The sequence below is a fragment of the Eublepharis macularius genome, chromosome 15, assembly GCF_028583425.1.
Source record: "Eublepharis macularius isolate TG4126 chromosome 15, MPM_Emac_v1.0, whole genome shotgun sequence".
In the NCBI taxonomy this organism is placed as follows: domain Eukaryota; kingdom Metazoa; phylum Chordata; class Lepidosauria; order Squamata; family Eublepharidae; genus Eublepharis; species Eublepharis macularius.
In genome coordinates this window covers 49,617,690-49,630,789 of record NC_072804.1, presented here as the reverse complement: position 1 = coordinate 49,630,789, position 13,100 = coordinate 49,617,690, and the positions used below count along the sequence as shown (strand labels likewise).

Sequence of the window (13,100 nt, the reverse complement as noted above, 5' to 3'; positions counted from 1 at the left end):
TGGATCAAGTTACAGCTGAACACATGGGTGAACTGGTTTGGCTTGACTGTGGATTATAAGATGACTAGAAACAAAGCTCGTTGTGCAAATAAATACAACGGGTTATGGAAAGCTGGGGCTGGGGAGGGCTGGTGGGGGGTGGGAAGTGCTGGCTGGCAGGCAGGGGGGTCTTGGAAGGGCTAACAGGCAGGAGGGATCTGGGGAGGGCTGGCAGGTAGGGAGAGCAAGGGATTTGGAGAGAACTGAGAGGCAGGAGGGGTCTGGGGAGAACTGGCAGGTAGGGGGGCAAGGGGGACTGGAGAGGGCTGAGAGGTAGGAGGGGTCAAGAGCGAGGCATCCGCCATCACACTCGCCATCACTCTCGGAGCCCTGCCAGAGCTGGGCTCGGAGCCCTGGCACTGATGAAAGCGACGCACCTGGCTCCAGTGGGGCTCGCAGGGTGGTGGGCGCATCGCTCTCGCCCCACCGCCCGGGCTCCACCAGGGCTTGCAGGCACATTGCTCTTCCTGTGCCACCCTCCCCCTCCAGCTGGGCTTCATTGTCTGGTGGCAGAGAGCTGGGCAGGCTCGCCAGGCCATCCACCACCAGCGGAGCCCTCTGGAGGCCATATCTGACGACTCACTTTTTATCCTGGTGCTCGCGCAGGCGCACCAGGATAAATGGGTGTCATCGGAAACCCGCTAAGACAATTGTGTTATAGGATAATACCACACACCAATTATTAACAGGGAAATCATACAATTAAGCCCTGCAAACCCACCAATTTGCTCGAGACTCACAGTGCAACCTTCTTTCAAGATTTTTTGGTTTGGTAAACAATAACGATTCCTGAACTGAAGCTGAATCTCAGAATGTAGATAAAATTGTTCAATCAACTTGACAACTGATCTACCGGTGGGTTTTTTGTTAGGATAGGAGTAGTTAAATCGTATCTAAGACTGCGATAAAAAGAGCAACACAGTAAAACATGCCCAACAGTTTCAACTTGCCCAATTATTAAGAACAATTTTCTTCATACCCAATTTCTCCCTTAAGTCCAACCATCTGTTTCTTTCCCACTTTTTAGGCATTCAGAATCTGTTTGTAATCAATTCAGTTTGGATCGAAGATAAATTCAAAGAGAGGAGGGGCAGGAAGGAAGTTGCTGCAACATTTCAGAATTTCACTGGAAGGCAGGCAATCTTTCTTTTTTTAATAAAATTTTATTGGTGAGTGGAAAAACAAAAGAAAATTTTCCAAATTTAACACATATATTCCCATTTTTTCCCCTTACTCTGTCCCCCACCCTTTTCCTCCCCCCTCCCTATTGACTTCCAACAACTTTCCAACCCTTAACCCTTCTTATTACTTAAATCTATTTCATTTATATTTTCCTACCAACTTTGAATCATAATATCTCTTACTCTAAGCACATTCTTATTCTTTTACATAAACTCTATCAAACATACTATCAATATAGTATATCTCATATCAATATAGCATAACAATATAGTGTAATATATAACAGGGATCACACTATCTCTTACTTTAAACTTATTCTATTTCTTTTCTTTTAAACATATGCTCCATCAAATACACTATCAATATAGTATATATTATAGTAATATATTATATATGTATTGTATGCTATGCCACCAATGTAGCACAGCACACAACACCATATAGCACAACCACATAATATGTTATAATGTAGAGTCTGATCCACTAAACCGTTATTTTATGTTATATATCATATATAGTATACCTCATTGAGATATCTGTTTACCCCTTCTCATTATCCCGTATATTCAATGTAAAATTCCCTTAAATGTTACATTCGCTTAGATTATAATTACATTCCCCCTAAATGGTAAGATCCCTTCTCTCTTCTCATTGTAACATTGTTCTTTAAAAATTTTCAAACTGCCACAGTTCTCCTTTTACATCCCACTTTTTTCCCAAAAATTGTTTCAATTTCCCCCAATCAACAATATATTGTCCTAGGTCAAGATCTTTAAGTTTCCTTGTCATTTTGTCCATTTCTGCCATGTACAGCAATTTGTAAATCCAGTCTTCTACAGTTGGTATTTCTTGTGTCTTCCATTTCTGTGCATACAAAAGTCTGGAAGGCCGGCCCGGCAATCTTTCCAAATCTCTCTTTCCTCCTGCTAGAGCCCCACCTGGTGGTGCATAACAGAAAAGCAAACATAAGGGCTGACCTCTCAGAAGGGTGCAGTGATTTCTCTTCAAAGAGAAGTGAAAGAGAAGACCCCTCTTTTAAAGGAGGAAAAAAAGATAATAAGAGGAATCAGTGGCTATAGCTAAAAAAGCAAATCTTGGGAAAATAAACTCTCCTCTCCATAACCATACTCATTTCAGCCCCTGCCCTCCACCGCCTCTTAGAGCGAAAACACACGTTAAGAAAAACCTAGGTTCAGCACGTGTTCTCTTACCTCAAGGTTTGCCGGGATCTGTAGGCGTCCTGGAAGCTTAAAGTAGGCGTCCTGGAAGCTTAAAGATCTGTAGGGGTCCTGGAAGCTTAAAGTCCTGGAAGCTTAAAGGATCTGTAAGCGTCCTGGAAGCTTAAAGGCGTCCTGGAAGCTTAAAGCTTAAAATACAGGCGCCTGTATTTCCCTTTCCCTTTTTGCTGTTCTGTAAATGCTAAACTTTAAGCTTCCAGGATGCCTACAGATCCCAGCAAACCTTGAGGTAAGAGAACACGTGCTGAACCTAGGTTTTTCTTAACGTGTGTTTTGGCTCTCACCTGGCCAGTGGAGGGGAAATGTGTGCAGAACGGGAACAGGCCCTACAGTCGCCAGCACATCTGGACTTTGATAGTATGCATGGAATTTGCCCAAATCAATCAAACAAACAAAACCATAGTGGATCCTGCAGAATGGTCTGGCATGCCCCCACCTTTAGTCGTTCGGAGTCCCTTTTACCAAGAGTGCAGGGCTTAGAATAGAGAAGTTGTTCTGATTTCCAGGAACTGTTTTCTGTCTGGCAGAACACTTGCCACTACAGCAGAAGAAATTAGTGGATGCCTTTCCTCTCTTTTTAGGAAGTGGCTCTCTACTCTCTTTTGGAGGAGAGCCACAGTTGTATCGGACAAAAGCCGAGACGTTGCTATATTCAAGATTTTCAGTCCAGCTCTTCTCACAGCTAAAGGCAACATCTGGAACGATGCAGACCTTTCTTACTATCTGCCTCTTGGCCACCTCCGTTGCTACAGGTGAGGATCTCAAGGAGTTTCTGCCCCCAAAATCTCTACAGGGGTTAACTAATTTAAAGATTTGAGTCCAGTGGCACCTTTGAAGCCAACAAGATGTTCAGCGTTCAAGCACCCTTCTTCAGATATCCTTAAGTGTATACCTTGAAAGTCTTGTTGATCTCTTAGGTTCCACCAGACTCAAATCCTGCTGTTGTAGTGCAGACAAACACAGCGCCCCACCAAAACTGATGTAAAGATGTTACTCAAATAATTGCCTTCTCACAAAGGACAAGACTAAACAGGCTTCTGTCCTTGTGAGGACACCAGTGAGTTAAGATCTGTGCTGGTATATTACAGTTAAGGTACAATCTTGGTATTGTGTGATGATTTTTTTTTTTTTTAGAAAGCCTGGAAATTTTAATTTCTGGTAACAATTGGCTACCGGACCCATTCCACTTCTTTGGGTGTGGCTACAGAGAAACCCATGAATGGAGAAAAAGAAGTCAGAGGCACCCCGTTTTATTCTCTGCTAAACTGACATTTAATTTGATTGATTATTGGAGATTTGATCGGCTGTGTAGATATTTAAAAACATTGGTTTGGCCGAAGCTACTTCCACTGCAAAAAAAATCTTCACTGTGTGACTGAATGTAAACTATAGCAGCCATTTTATGTCTGGCTCAGCCTCCTGCAGCAGCCATTTTGTGGTAGCCATTTTGTTGCTGCGCCCACCACACTGTATCACAGTTTCAAATAGGGTTGCCAGGGCCCCTCAACCTCCCGGTGGGGGACAAGGGCCTTGCACTTACCTTTGGGGAGAGGGGGGTGAGTGCATGTGGAGCGCACGCGCAAGTGAAGTCATCGTGCAGCCCCTGGGCAGGCCTGAAATGGGCCCGTTTCGGGCACTGTGGAGTGCAGGAGCGTTCCTGTGCTCTGCAACGCCTCAAAATGGGCCCGATTCACACTGAAATGGGCCCGTTTTGGAGGGCTGTGGAGCACAGGAGCACTCCTGCGCTCTGCAACTGCTGAAAACAGTCCTGGTTTGCTGTGGATCGGGTTCACTTTGAGCACTGCAGAGCACAGGAGCACTCCCACACTCCACAGCAGCCCTGATCCAGGCCAAAACTGGCCCGATCCCAGTGGCTGCAGTGCACGGGAGCACACGGTGCCAAGGGGGAACGCGCAAGGAAGGTGAGCGCCCCTCCGCTGCTCAGGTAAATGGGGGCGGGGTGTGGGGAGCAGGGGCAGGGGATCCCCCGCCCTCACCGTGGGTCTAGGATCCCTAGTTCCAAATATGCCCACAAGCTTAAAAGATTGGGGACCCCTTTTTTGGATTGATGCAGAAAATTGGAGACATTGCCTAATGTATAAAGTTTCCCAAAAGACCACACTCTAAGCAGTGCCACAAATTAGAAGAATTGAGGACTTCCTCTTTGTGCAGAGATGGCAGCATGTGAGTCATTTGATGACCACAAATACCAATGCCGGGCGTGTTCAGTCTGAGAGGAAGTTGATTAGATCTTGTCGAAAGCGTCTCTAGTTTCCTCTGCCTCTTCTTGTGCTTCTCTCTTGTCTGTAGCTTAGGGCCAAACTGCATGTTAGGACTTCGGGCAATCTGAGTTGGGGTTCCCTGAGCTAGACTGCTTAGCCTGGAGACTGCAGCAGCTGCAGGGAAAAACATTTTAGAAATGACGGAGAGCCCAATTCCAGTCAGAACTGTGGCTCCTGCCTCCTCCTCCACGCTGTTTCCCTAACCCTGAACAACCCCAACAGGAAGCTGTTTTCATCACAATGGAGCTGCACATGCTCAGGATACTCCATGTGGCGCTCCAAAGTTCTGCAAAAAACTCCCTGCAGGGGCTGCTATGGGGTCAGATAATGACATGGAATGGAAACCCCTCCCTTCCCCCTTGCCACAATTCTGAGCCGGACTGGGCTCCTGGGCTTTCGAAATGCCTTCCTCTGCGGCTGCTGTGTGCTTGGAGGGAAAGCGAGTCAGAGCCAGAGAACCCCAACCCGACTCCTCAAAAAACATAGTGCATAGCTTGGCCCTTAGATTTATCCTCTTCGCTACTGGAAAGTGTAAGGTCAGTAAAGGCTTCCGTTACTGCAGTAAACTTGTCAGGGGGCAGCTTCGCTCCCAGAAGAGCAATTGCGTCACTACCCAGAGCAACAGCCCTGTTTCCCCCAACTCACCAGCTAACATGGCTGGGGACGCAGCTCGCAGCAGCGGACTGGAAGCTGAGCAGGCAGGGATGGCCGCTGCAGACTGCATTGCTGATACATGGTTCTTGCCTGATGCAGCCACATGATTATTATGGCTGGCTGGAGGCCCATCAAGCCACCCCTGGGCCTGCCTGCTTAGCTGTCTCCAACGAGGCCCAGAAGGGCAGAGTCTGGCAGGGACAGGTTCTGACTGGCATGGGACACTGTGCTATATCTTTGACTGATCAAGGTGCTGCAGGCAAGGTTAGGGTTTCCCCCTTGTGGTGCTAGGCTTCCCAGTTGCTCGCCGATCTCTAGGCAACTGTCCCAGTGATCTCCTGCCACTGGAAGGCAACCCAGGAAAGCATGCACCGGATGCACTTCTGGCTGCGTGCGATGGGGTCACTTCTTGAAGTGACCTCATCGCATCAACCGCAGGCATGCACTTGCACTTTGCTGAGGCCAATTTGGGGCCCAAACAGGCCAGATTATCCCTTTGTGAAGCGTGAGAGTATGACCATGGCCAGGAAATGATGTCATCATGTAAGCCCAGGAAGTGACATCATCACTCATGCCTGGGAGCTCATATGTGCTTTGCTCACATGCAAAAAAGAGACTTCTGGGAAGGTCGAGGTAAGTGCCAGTTTCCCCCTCCCACCAGGAGGGTATAGGGAGCTGGTAACCCTCTGTGGTGCTCTGGTCCCTTGCCATGGGAATAGCCCACATCTTGGGGGTGGGGAAAGTGGATGGGGCTGAGGATGAGAGAGGGGAGAAGGGAGAGGTCTGGTGTCAGGCTGAGGAGGAAGAATGGAGGCTGCTACTGGAGGCCCAGTGAGATAGGGAGGGAAGCAGCCTTCCAAGAAAGCACCCCATGTTGCCCTGTCTGAGGCCTGTGGGAGCTCTTGGGAAGGGGCTGCCAAGACGGTCAACTAGCAGGAGGCAGACTGCCAATCCCCCGAGGAGCCACAAAACTTTACAGTAGGCAACTGCTTGAGTGGGACTGGTGCCTTCCCCCAGGTCTGCTAACACCTCCTGGTCCAGCCCTTCTTTGACAAACCCTCAGTGAAGACTCTGCTTTCTGCACTGAAGTGCCTTTCCCAGCCGATGCAGCATCGTGAACCTTCCCAGCAAGGACTGCTGTCCCACAGTTTAAGTGCCTAAGTGTTGATTGCAACTCTGGTTGTACCCTTGGAAATGAAAAGCTGCCCAAAACAGATCAGTTTGGTTACTGCTTCTAATTTCACTTACTTTTAGGGGCGTCTTTGTTATGTGAGAGTTGTTCTGCATTTGGATATGACTGTAATGGGCGTTTAGAGAGCTGCCCCTCAGATAAAGACGTGTGTCGCATCACAGAGATAGAATCCTCCTCAGAAGGTAAGTGCAAAAGCTGCCAGCAGGACCCAGGGAGGGCTGGCCCAATTCAGAAATTCCAGATCTCTGTTCCATGGGAACAACAACAACAACAACAACAGTGTGCTTATGTACTGCCTTTCCAGACAGATTAGTGCCCACTCAGAGTGATGAAAAAAGTCAGTGTTATTATTATCCCCACAATACAGCTGGGGAGCTGGGCTGAGAAAGGTGGCTTACCCAAAGGCTGCTTGATGAGCTCATGGCAGAAGTGGGATTTGAACTAACAGAGCACTGATTCACAGCCCTACCACTTAACCACTGTGCCACAGTAGCTTTGTATGCTACACAGTTAATGTTTTCATTATCCCTACCATACAGCCGGGGAATGGGGGTGAGAGGATTGGCTTACCCAAAGCCACCTGCACAGCTCATGGCAGTAGTGGGAGTCGAACCAGCAGAGTACTGATTCGCAGCCCAACCACTTAACCACTATGCTACAGCATATATGGGAAGCTGTCTTAATTACGAATACTTTCATAAATTCCCCCCTCCGCCATTCCCAGTCCTATAGTTCCTCTGGGGTCCAATGTCCTCTAGAAGTAGCATTTCACAGAGGAAACTTGGGTTGCAGTGAGACGGGGAGGAAGTTTCCGACAGAATCCAAGCCAGGGTGGTGTTTCTCATTGAGAGAAATGTAAATATCTCCTGTACTCGCTAACCATCCTGAACAGATTGTGATGGGATAAAAGAAGGCAAATGAAAATTTTAACAATACTTTTAATAATTATTAAACAATAAACAAAAGATAAATATCCTTTGATAATAAAACCAGCCTGAATAGAGTTTCTGTGGACAATCCCAGAGGAAGAAGTACGGAAAGTGCCCCGAAGGAGCCCCTGATGAAGGCCCCAAATGCAATCTAGTAGGTAGCCTGTAAACCTGGGCATGGTGGGGAAATAGCTTTGCGTGTTCCTCCGATGCCACAAAAGATGCTGGGCTATGTGGCCAGGAGCAATCCATCCCATGTCCATCTCTCTTATGTCAATCACTTTATTTCTCACTACAGAGTTAAGAATTGCAGCAGTTGTGAAGAGTTGCTTCCATTCGAGAGACTGCTCTAAACCAATCAGTTCCATCGAGACCGGCCTGGCAGGACTAATTTCGACGGTAACCACCTGCTATGTGGGAAACGAGCGTGAGAAGATCCTCCCCAACTGTACGTCACTTCTGCGCCCTTCTTTCCTACCCCCTCTCCTTCTTATCCCTTCAATGCCATGAAAATGAAACCCAAGCTTTGATCTTCCCATTTCTAAATGCTCCAGTTCCTCAGAGCTCGTAGAGATGCAGCAATTTGTCTATTAAACAACTACAGGGCAATCTCTGTGCTAAGGAACCTCTATGGATGCTATGCAAATCTTTCCTGAGTTGGTAGCTGCCGACCCTTCCCTGGGAATAAAAAGCTTGCAGCTGCCAGACTTCGATCTGGACCTTCCCGTTCACAGTCTTGTTGACAGTGGCTTGAACCGAAAGTTCATCCAGGCAGAAAGCCAGCTTGTGGGTGGTTACACCATAGGTCCTGCCAGGGCTTTTTTCCTGGGAAAAGAGGTGGTGGATCTCTCTATTATCACATGTGCACATGCGCTGGAAACACACGATGATGTCACTTCCAGGAAGTGACATCACTCCAGAAGTGACCTCAGGGCAGCATGGCAGGAAGAAAAGGAAGAAGAAAAGACATGGAAAGAGGGAGGGAGGGAAAGTAAGAAGGAAGCAAGGAAAGAAGAGAAAGGGAGGGAAGAAGGGAAAGGCCAGGGAAGAGATGGGGGAAGCAGACGGCCTGGGAGAACCTCTACCCGGGGAGATGGCCCACAGGTCTTTGGGTGCTGGGGCGGGGCCACCAGTCACATGATCTTTTTTCAGAGGTGCCAGATCTCAGATCCTGGGAGATCCTGCTGAAAAAAAGCCCTGGGTCCTTCCATTCACAAGGACCAATAATTACTGAACATGCTTGTTCCATCCAGCAAGAAGGTTCTGAAAACAGAAGACAGGCAGCCGAAAAAAAAATCCCATCGCCCCTGAGGTCGTACAAGCGATACCACAAGTGGACAGAGCCTTGATTTAGCTCCACCTTCTGGTAACCTTCAATCTGGAAAGCAAAGAAGGCAGGGACTGTTCTCTTCAATACATGGGAATGGGTTCCTGGTCCCCCTGGCAACCAGCAGGAAAGGGGGCACAGCATTTACTCTTGTGCACATGTGCGCTCCTTGGCAGAACGTGATGACACCACTTCTGGAAGCAATGACATTGCACTGGCTGTAGGAGTGCTCCTGTATGAGACCATAGTTGGGGTTGGCCGCCAGTGGCTGGCAATCACTGGACGGCTTGCCACTTCCCACCATTTGCCAGTGATTGGCAGGCAGAGGGACAAACCTCCAGGAGTTTGCCCAACAGAGGGCACCTTGCAAGCTTAGCTGTGGCTCAGTGGTAGAGCATCTCCTTGGCTTGCGGAAGGTTCCCGGTTCAATCCCCAGCATCTCCAGATAAAAGGTTCAGGCATTGTGGATGCTTGAGACCCTGAAGAACAGTTGCCAGTCTGAGTAGAGAAGATTGACTTTGATGGACCAAGGGCCTAATTCAATAAATGGAAGCTCCCCGTGTTCTCATGCTCATAGAAAATTTGTCCCATTCTCAGCACAACATGAGGCGGGTCTGAAAGTGGTTAGACACGAAATCATTTTGTTTTGTGATTGTGTTTCCAAATCACTGATCTTCTAGCAGGACAGAGCTTACTGTTTTCTCTTTTGTGCAGTGCCACCCAAGAATACCACTCTCAATGGGCACAAGTGTCCGACTTGCTACAATGAATACAGTTTTGAGTGTGCGGAGGTTGATGCAAAATGCACAGGAGACAACATCTATTGTGGGGAGATTACTGGGACAGCAGACTGTGGATTTCTTGGTAATAACCACACAGATGGGCCCTTATTTTAGAGTTCAAAGAAACAGAGCACCTATGGTGGTGGGAGGTCATCTAGTCCATCTCCTCATGCCTGACGCTGCCCACATCCGCCTGGCAGAAACCCACTGGCTTCCATATGGAAGGGACGGGCAGATTAGGCAGCCTCCAGGCCCTCCATCTCCACCCAGACCCACCCTATCTTCTGGGGTGCAGGTGTGGCTTTTTGGTAGCTCTGTAGGCTGACCGTCCCAGAATTTCAGAATCTCCAATGAAAAAGATGAGACTGTAGGCGATGTGGAAGCCCTTCAGCCAAGAACCCTGGGCAGTTTAAGTGGGGAGGCATGTTGGTTTGCTGTAGAAGAGCAGGATTTGAGACCAGTAGCACCTTAGAGACCAACAAGACATTCAGGATAGGAGCTTTGGAGAGTCAGAGCTCCCTTCTTCAAACACTTGAAGACAGTCAGTGCCAGTCAGAGTAGACAAGACTGCCTGTGATGGACAAGTCTCCTCTCTGCCCAGTCCTCTGCTCCTTAGTATGGAAACCAGAGAGAGTCTTTCTTAACTGGTTCCTGCCCAGTCTTAAAGAGTCCACAGTGATCCAGGGGCACACCCTCCCCTTGTCCTCCAGGAAGGTCTCCATCACTTCTGGGATGGCAGGGGAATTGAGCAGCCACCTTGTTGACTGCCACCACCATCTTGGCCAAGTTGCTCTGCAACTTCCACACCCCCACCCAAGCGCCGAGTGGCAGCTGCAGGCTATCAAAGATGTGCTGAGTGTCCCCTGAACCCACACTTTGAAGGAGCCACCAGCAAATTATTTCTTGGCCTTACGTGGGGTTTGGAGGTTCTATTCATGATCTTTCCTGCCTCCACCTTTCATATGTGCCACAGCCGCCATCTGTCCCACCCACCCCCCATACACAGAATGTCACGATGCAGAGAAGGTCCTATCTTTTCTTCGTTCCTATAGCTCCAGCGGAGCTGAATCTACACATACTTTCTGTGTAGCTGTTCATTCACTCTCCCATATACAAATAGGACAAGAAGGGCTGGAACTCGCCGTTCTAATGCTGACTGCCATTTCCTTGCAGAAACATTGGCTGTGCCATTCGTCCTGAAGGGCTGTACCAACCAAAATGACTGCAATCACGTGCGCGAGGTTTTATCTTCCGAGTCTGTTGGCGTAGCCACATGTAAGGTAGCCTCCAAGGCATCTAGGGCCATTCCAAGATCATCTCTCTTTTTCCTCCAAACCTTTTCTGGGATCTTGCTGCTCAAGTTCCTCAACTGATTTGCTTCAGGAAAGAGATATGTGGATGCTACTTCAGAAATCCCCTCCTACTGCCCTCTTATGTCTGATACAAAACATAGATTTTTCACACAATGTGCTGTGGTGACCTTCCAATTTAAATGTCCCTCACTCTGTTTCTGGGGTTGCATTTTGGTTATGATTTTTCTGCAAACCTAGCGGTTCCCCCAGGTGTCACCCCAACTTGTACGTGGCTACATTGTGTGATTTTTTTTATCTGCATGCTGGGATTAGGTTTAGAATTAGGCCTGCAGATAGAAAAAATATATTCTTTGTTGACGGGAGTAATAGCTACATGCTTCCTGTCTTTTCACTGGTGACCCCATCTATGTGAGCTGGAAATCCACGTAGAGGAAGAAGGGTATCTATTGATGCTGGATATATCCACAGTTGGGGCATGGGGGTCGCTGCTTCCTAAAGCTATGAAACAAAATGAAATCAGTAGTTTTCTGCCTAGTGAAAACTAAAGTGATTGTGGATTTAATTATCTTAGTGCCCCCCCCCCCAATCATTTATGATAAGTGTTTTGAGAAGTTCATTTTCCAGAATCATAGAGCCAGAGGAGTTGGCATGTTAGTCTGTAGTAGCATATTAGTGTCAGATTAGTGTCCAGATTTGCCTACAGACAGCCCCCCAACCTTAAATGACTTCTCAGTTACAACCATGAACCGGCTAGCAGAGTCACCAGCACGGGTACCAGACCCTGCAACAGACACAGATGCCAGCTCTGCCTCATATCTACCCAGAAAATAGAATTACAGGACCCAATGGCATCAACTACACTATCTCTGGCTCTTGCAGCTGCTCATCTTCCAACAAGCCCTCAGGTGCCAACAATGTCCGTCTGCTCTGTACATTGGACAAATCAGCCAACCTCTGCGCAAAAGAATAAATGGACACAAATCTGACATTAAAAATGGCAACATCCAGAAACCAGTGGGAGAACACTTCAGTCTACCAGAACATTCCTTCAAGGACTTAAAGGTCACTGTAGTTCAACAGAAACCTTTCAAAAACAGAATCCAATGGGAAGCTGCTGAATTGGAATTCGTATGTAAATTTGGTTCAGTCGGGCTAGGATTGAATTTAGACTATGAATGGTTATCTCATTATCATAAGTAACTGATTTCATTAACAGAAGCAAATGGATCCCATTATCAGAAGCTACTGATTGCCATCTACTCCCCCACTCCCCTGTCCCCTCTCCACCTATATACGTGACCAGTTTCTTCATGCCCTCCGTGCATCTGATGAAGAGAACTGTGATTCTCGAAAGCTTATGCTACAGTAAAGTTGGTTAGTCTTAAAGGTCCTACTGGACTCTTTTCGATTTTCCACACCTTGCTCATACTCAATATAAGAAAAATAGAAGACCTAGTAAATGAAAGCAGCCTAAAGCACTCAAGAAGGCATGGTGGGAATTGTTGTCCATTTAGATAGCAGACAGCTTATCTACAGGAAATGCAAGAATATTGCCAAATAAATTCAAAAAGCATAGTTGTAAATGGCAGGGGGGTGGACAGACTGAATGCCAGCTGAAGAAATTGGGGCATCGAGGGAAAAATTGGAGCCTCAATGGATGCAATAGTCTTCTCTCTCATATTTATGCAGGGCTCATTTTGAGGGGGAACGCACAGGAATGCAGTTCCGGTAGTTCTCCAAAGAGGTCACGTGTCAGGTGGCCCTGCCCACCTGATTTTCGGCCATTTTGGGCCCATTGCGGCCTGGATTGAGGCCGAAACAGCCAAAATAGGTGATGTCAGGGGGTGTGGCATATGCAAAACAGTTACGCCAATGAGACACTTTTGGTGATATCAAGGGGTGTGGCACATGCTAATGAGTTATGCTAATAAGTCCCTGCAGCTCTTTTTCTACGAAATGGCCCATGTATTTATGGATTTACTTTTATGGTAATAAGCATTGGGTATTGAATGCTAAGGCTCTCTGTATATTAAATGTCTCCGATGGAAAGGAAACTTTGAACAAATAATACTATGGTTTTTTTTAAAATGACTTTTATTGAGTAGACTTGGGAAGAAGTTAATTCATCGGAAAGCTAACAAACCCAAACTGATAGGTCTTCT

The 13,100-nt window shown here is 47.4% G+C and overlaps 1 protein-coding gene across 1 annotated transcript; it reads left to right on the top strand.

Moving 5' to 3' along the window:
* The first annotated feature begins 2,874 nt into the window (after positions 1-2,874).
* On the top strand, positions 2,875-13,094 carry LOC129343062 (phospholipase A2 inhibitor and Ly6/PLAUR domain-containing protein-like). Its single transcript, XM_054999040.1, has 5 exons — positions 2,875-3,211; positions 6,650-6,769; positions 7,815-7,964; positions 9,558-9,707; positions 10,799-13,094. Exons 1-5 carry the CDS (start codon positions 3,163-3,165, stop codon positions 10,996-10,998), a joined length of 669 nt encoding a protein of 222 aa, XP_054855015.1. The 5' UTR covers positions 2,875-3,162; the 3' UTR covers positions 10,999-13,094.
* Positions 13,095-13,100: the final 6 nt, after the last annotated feature.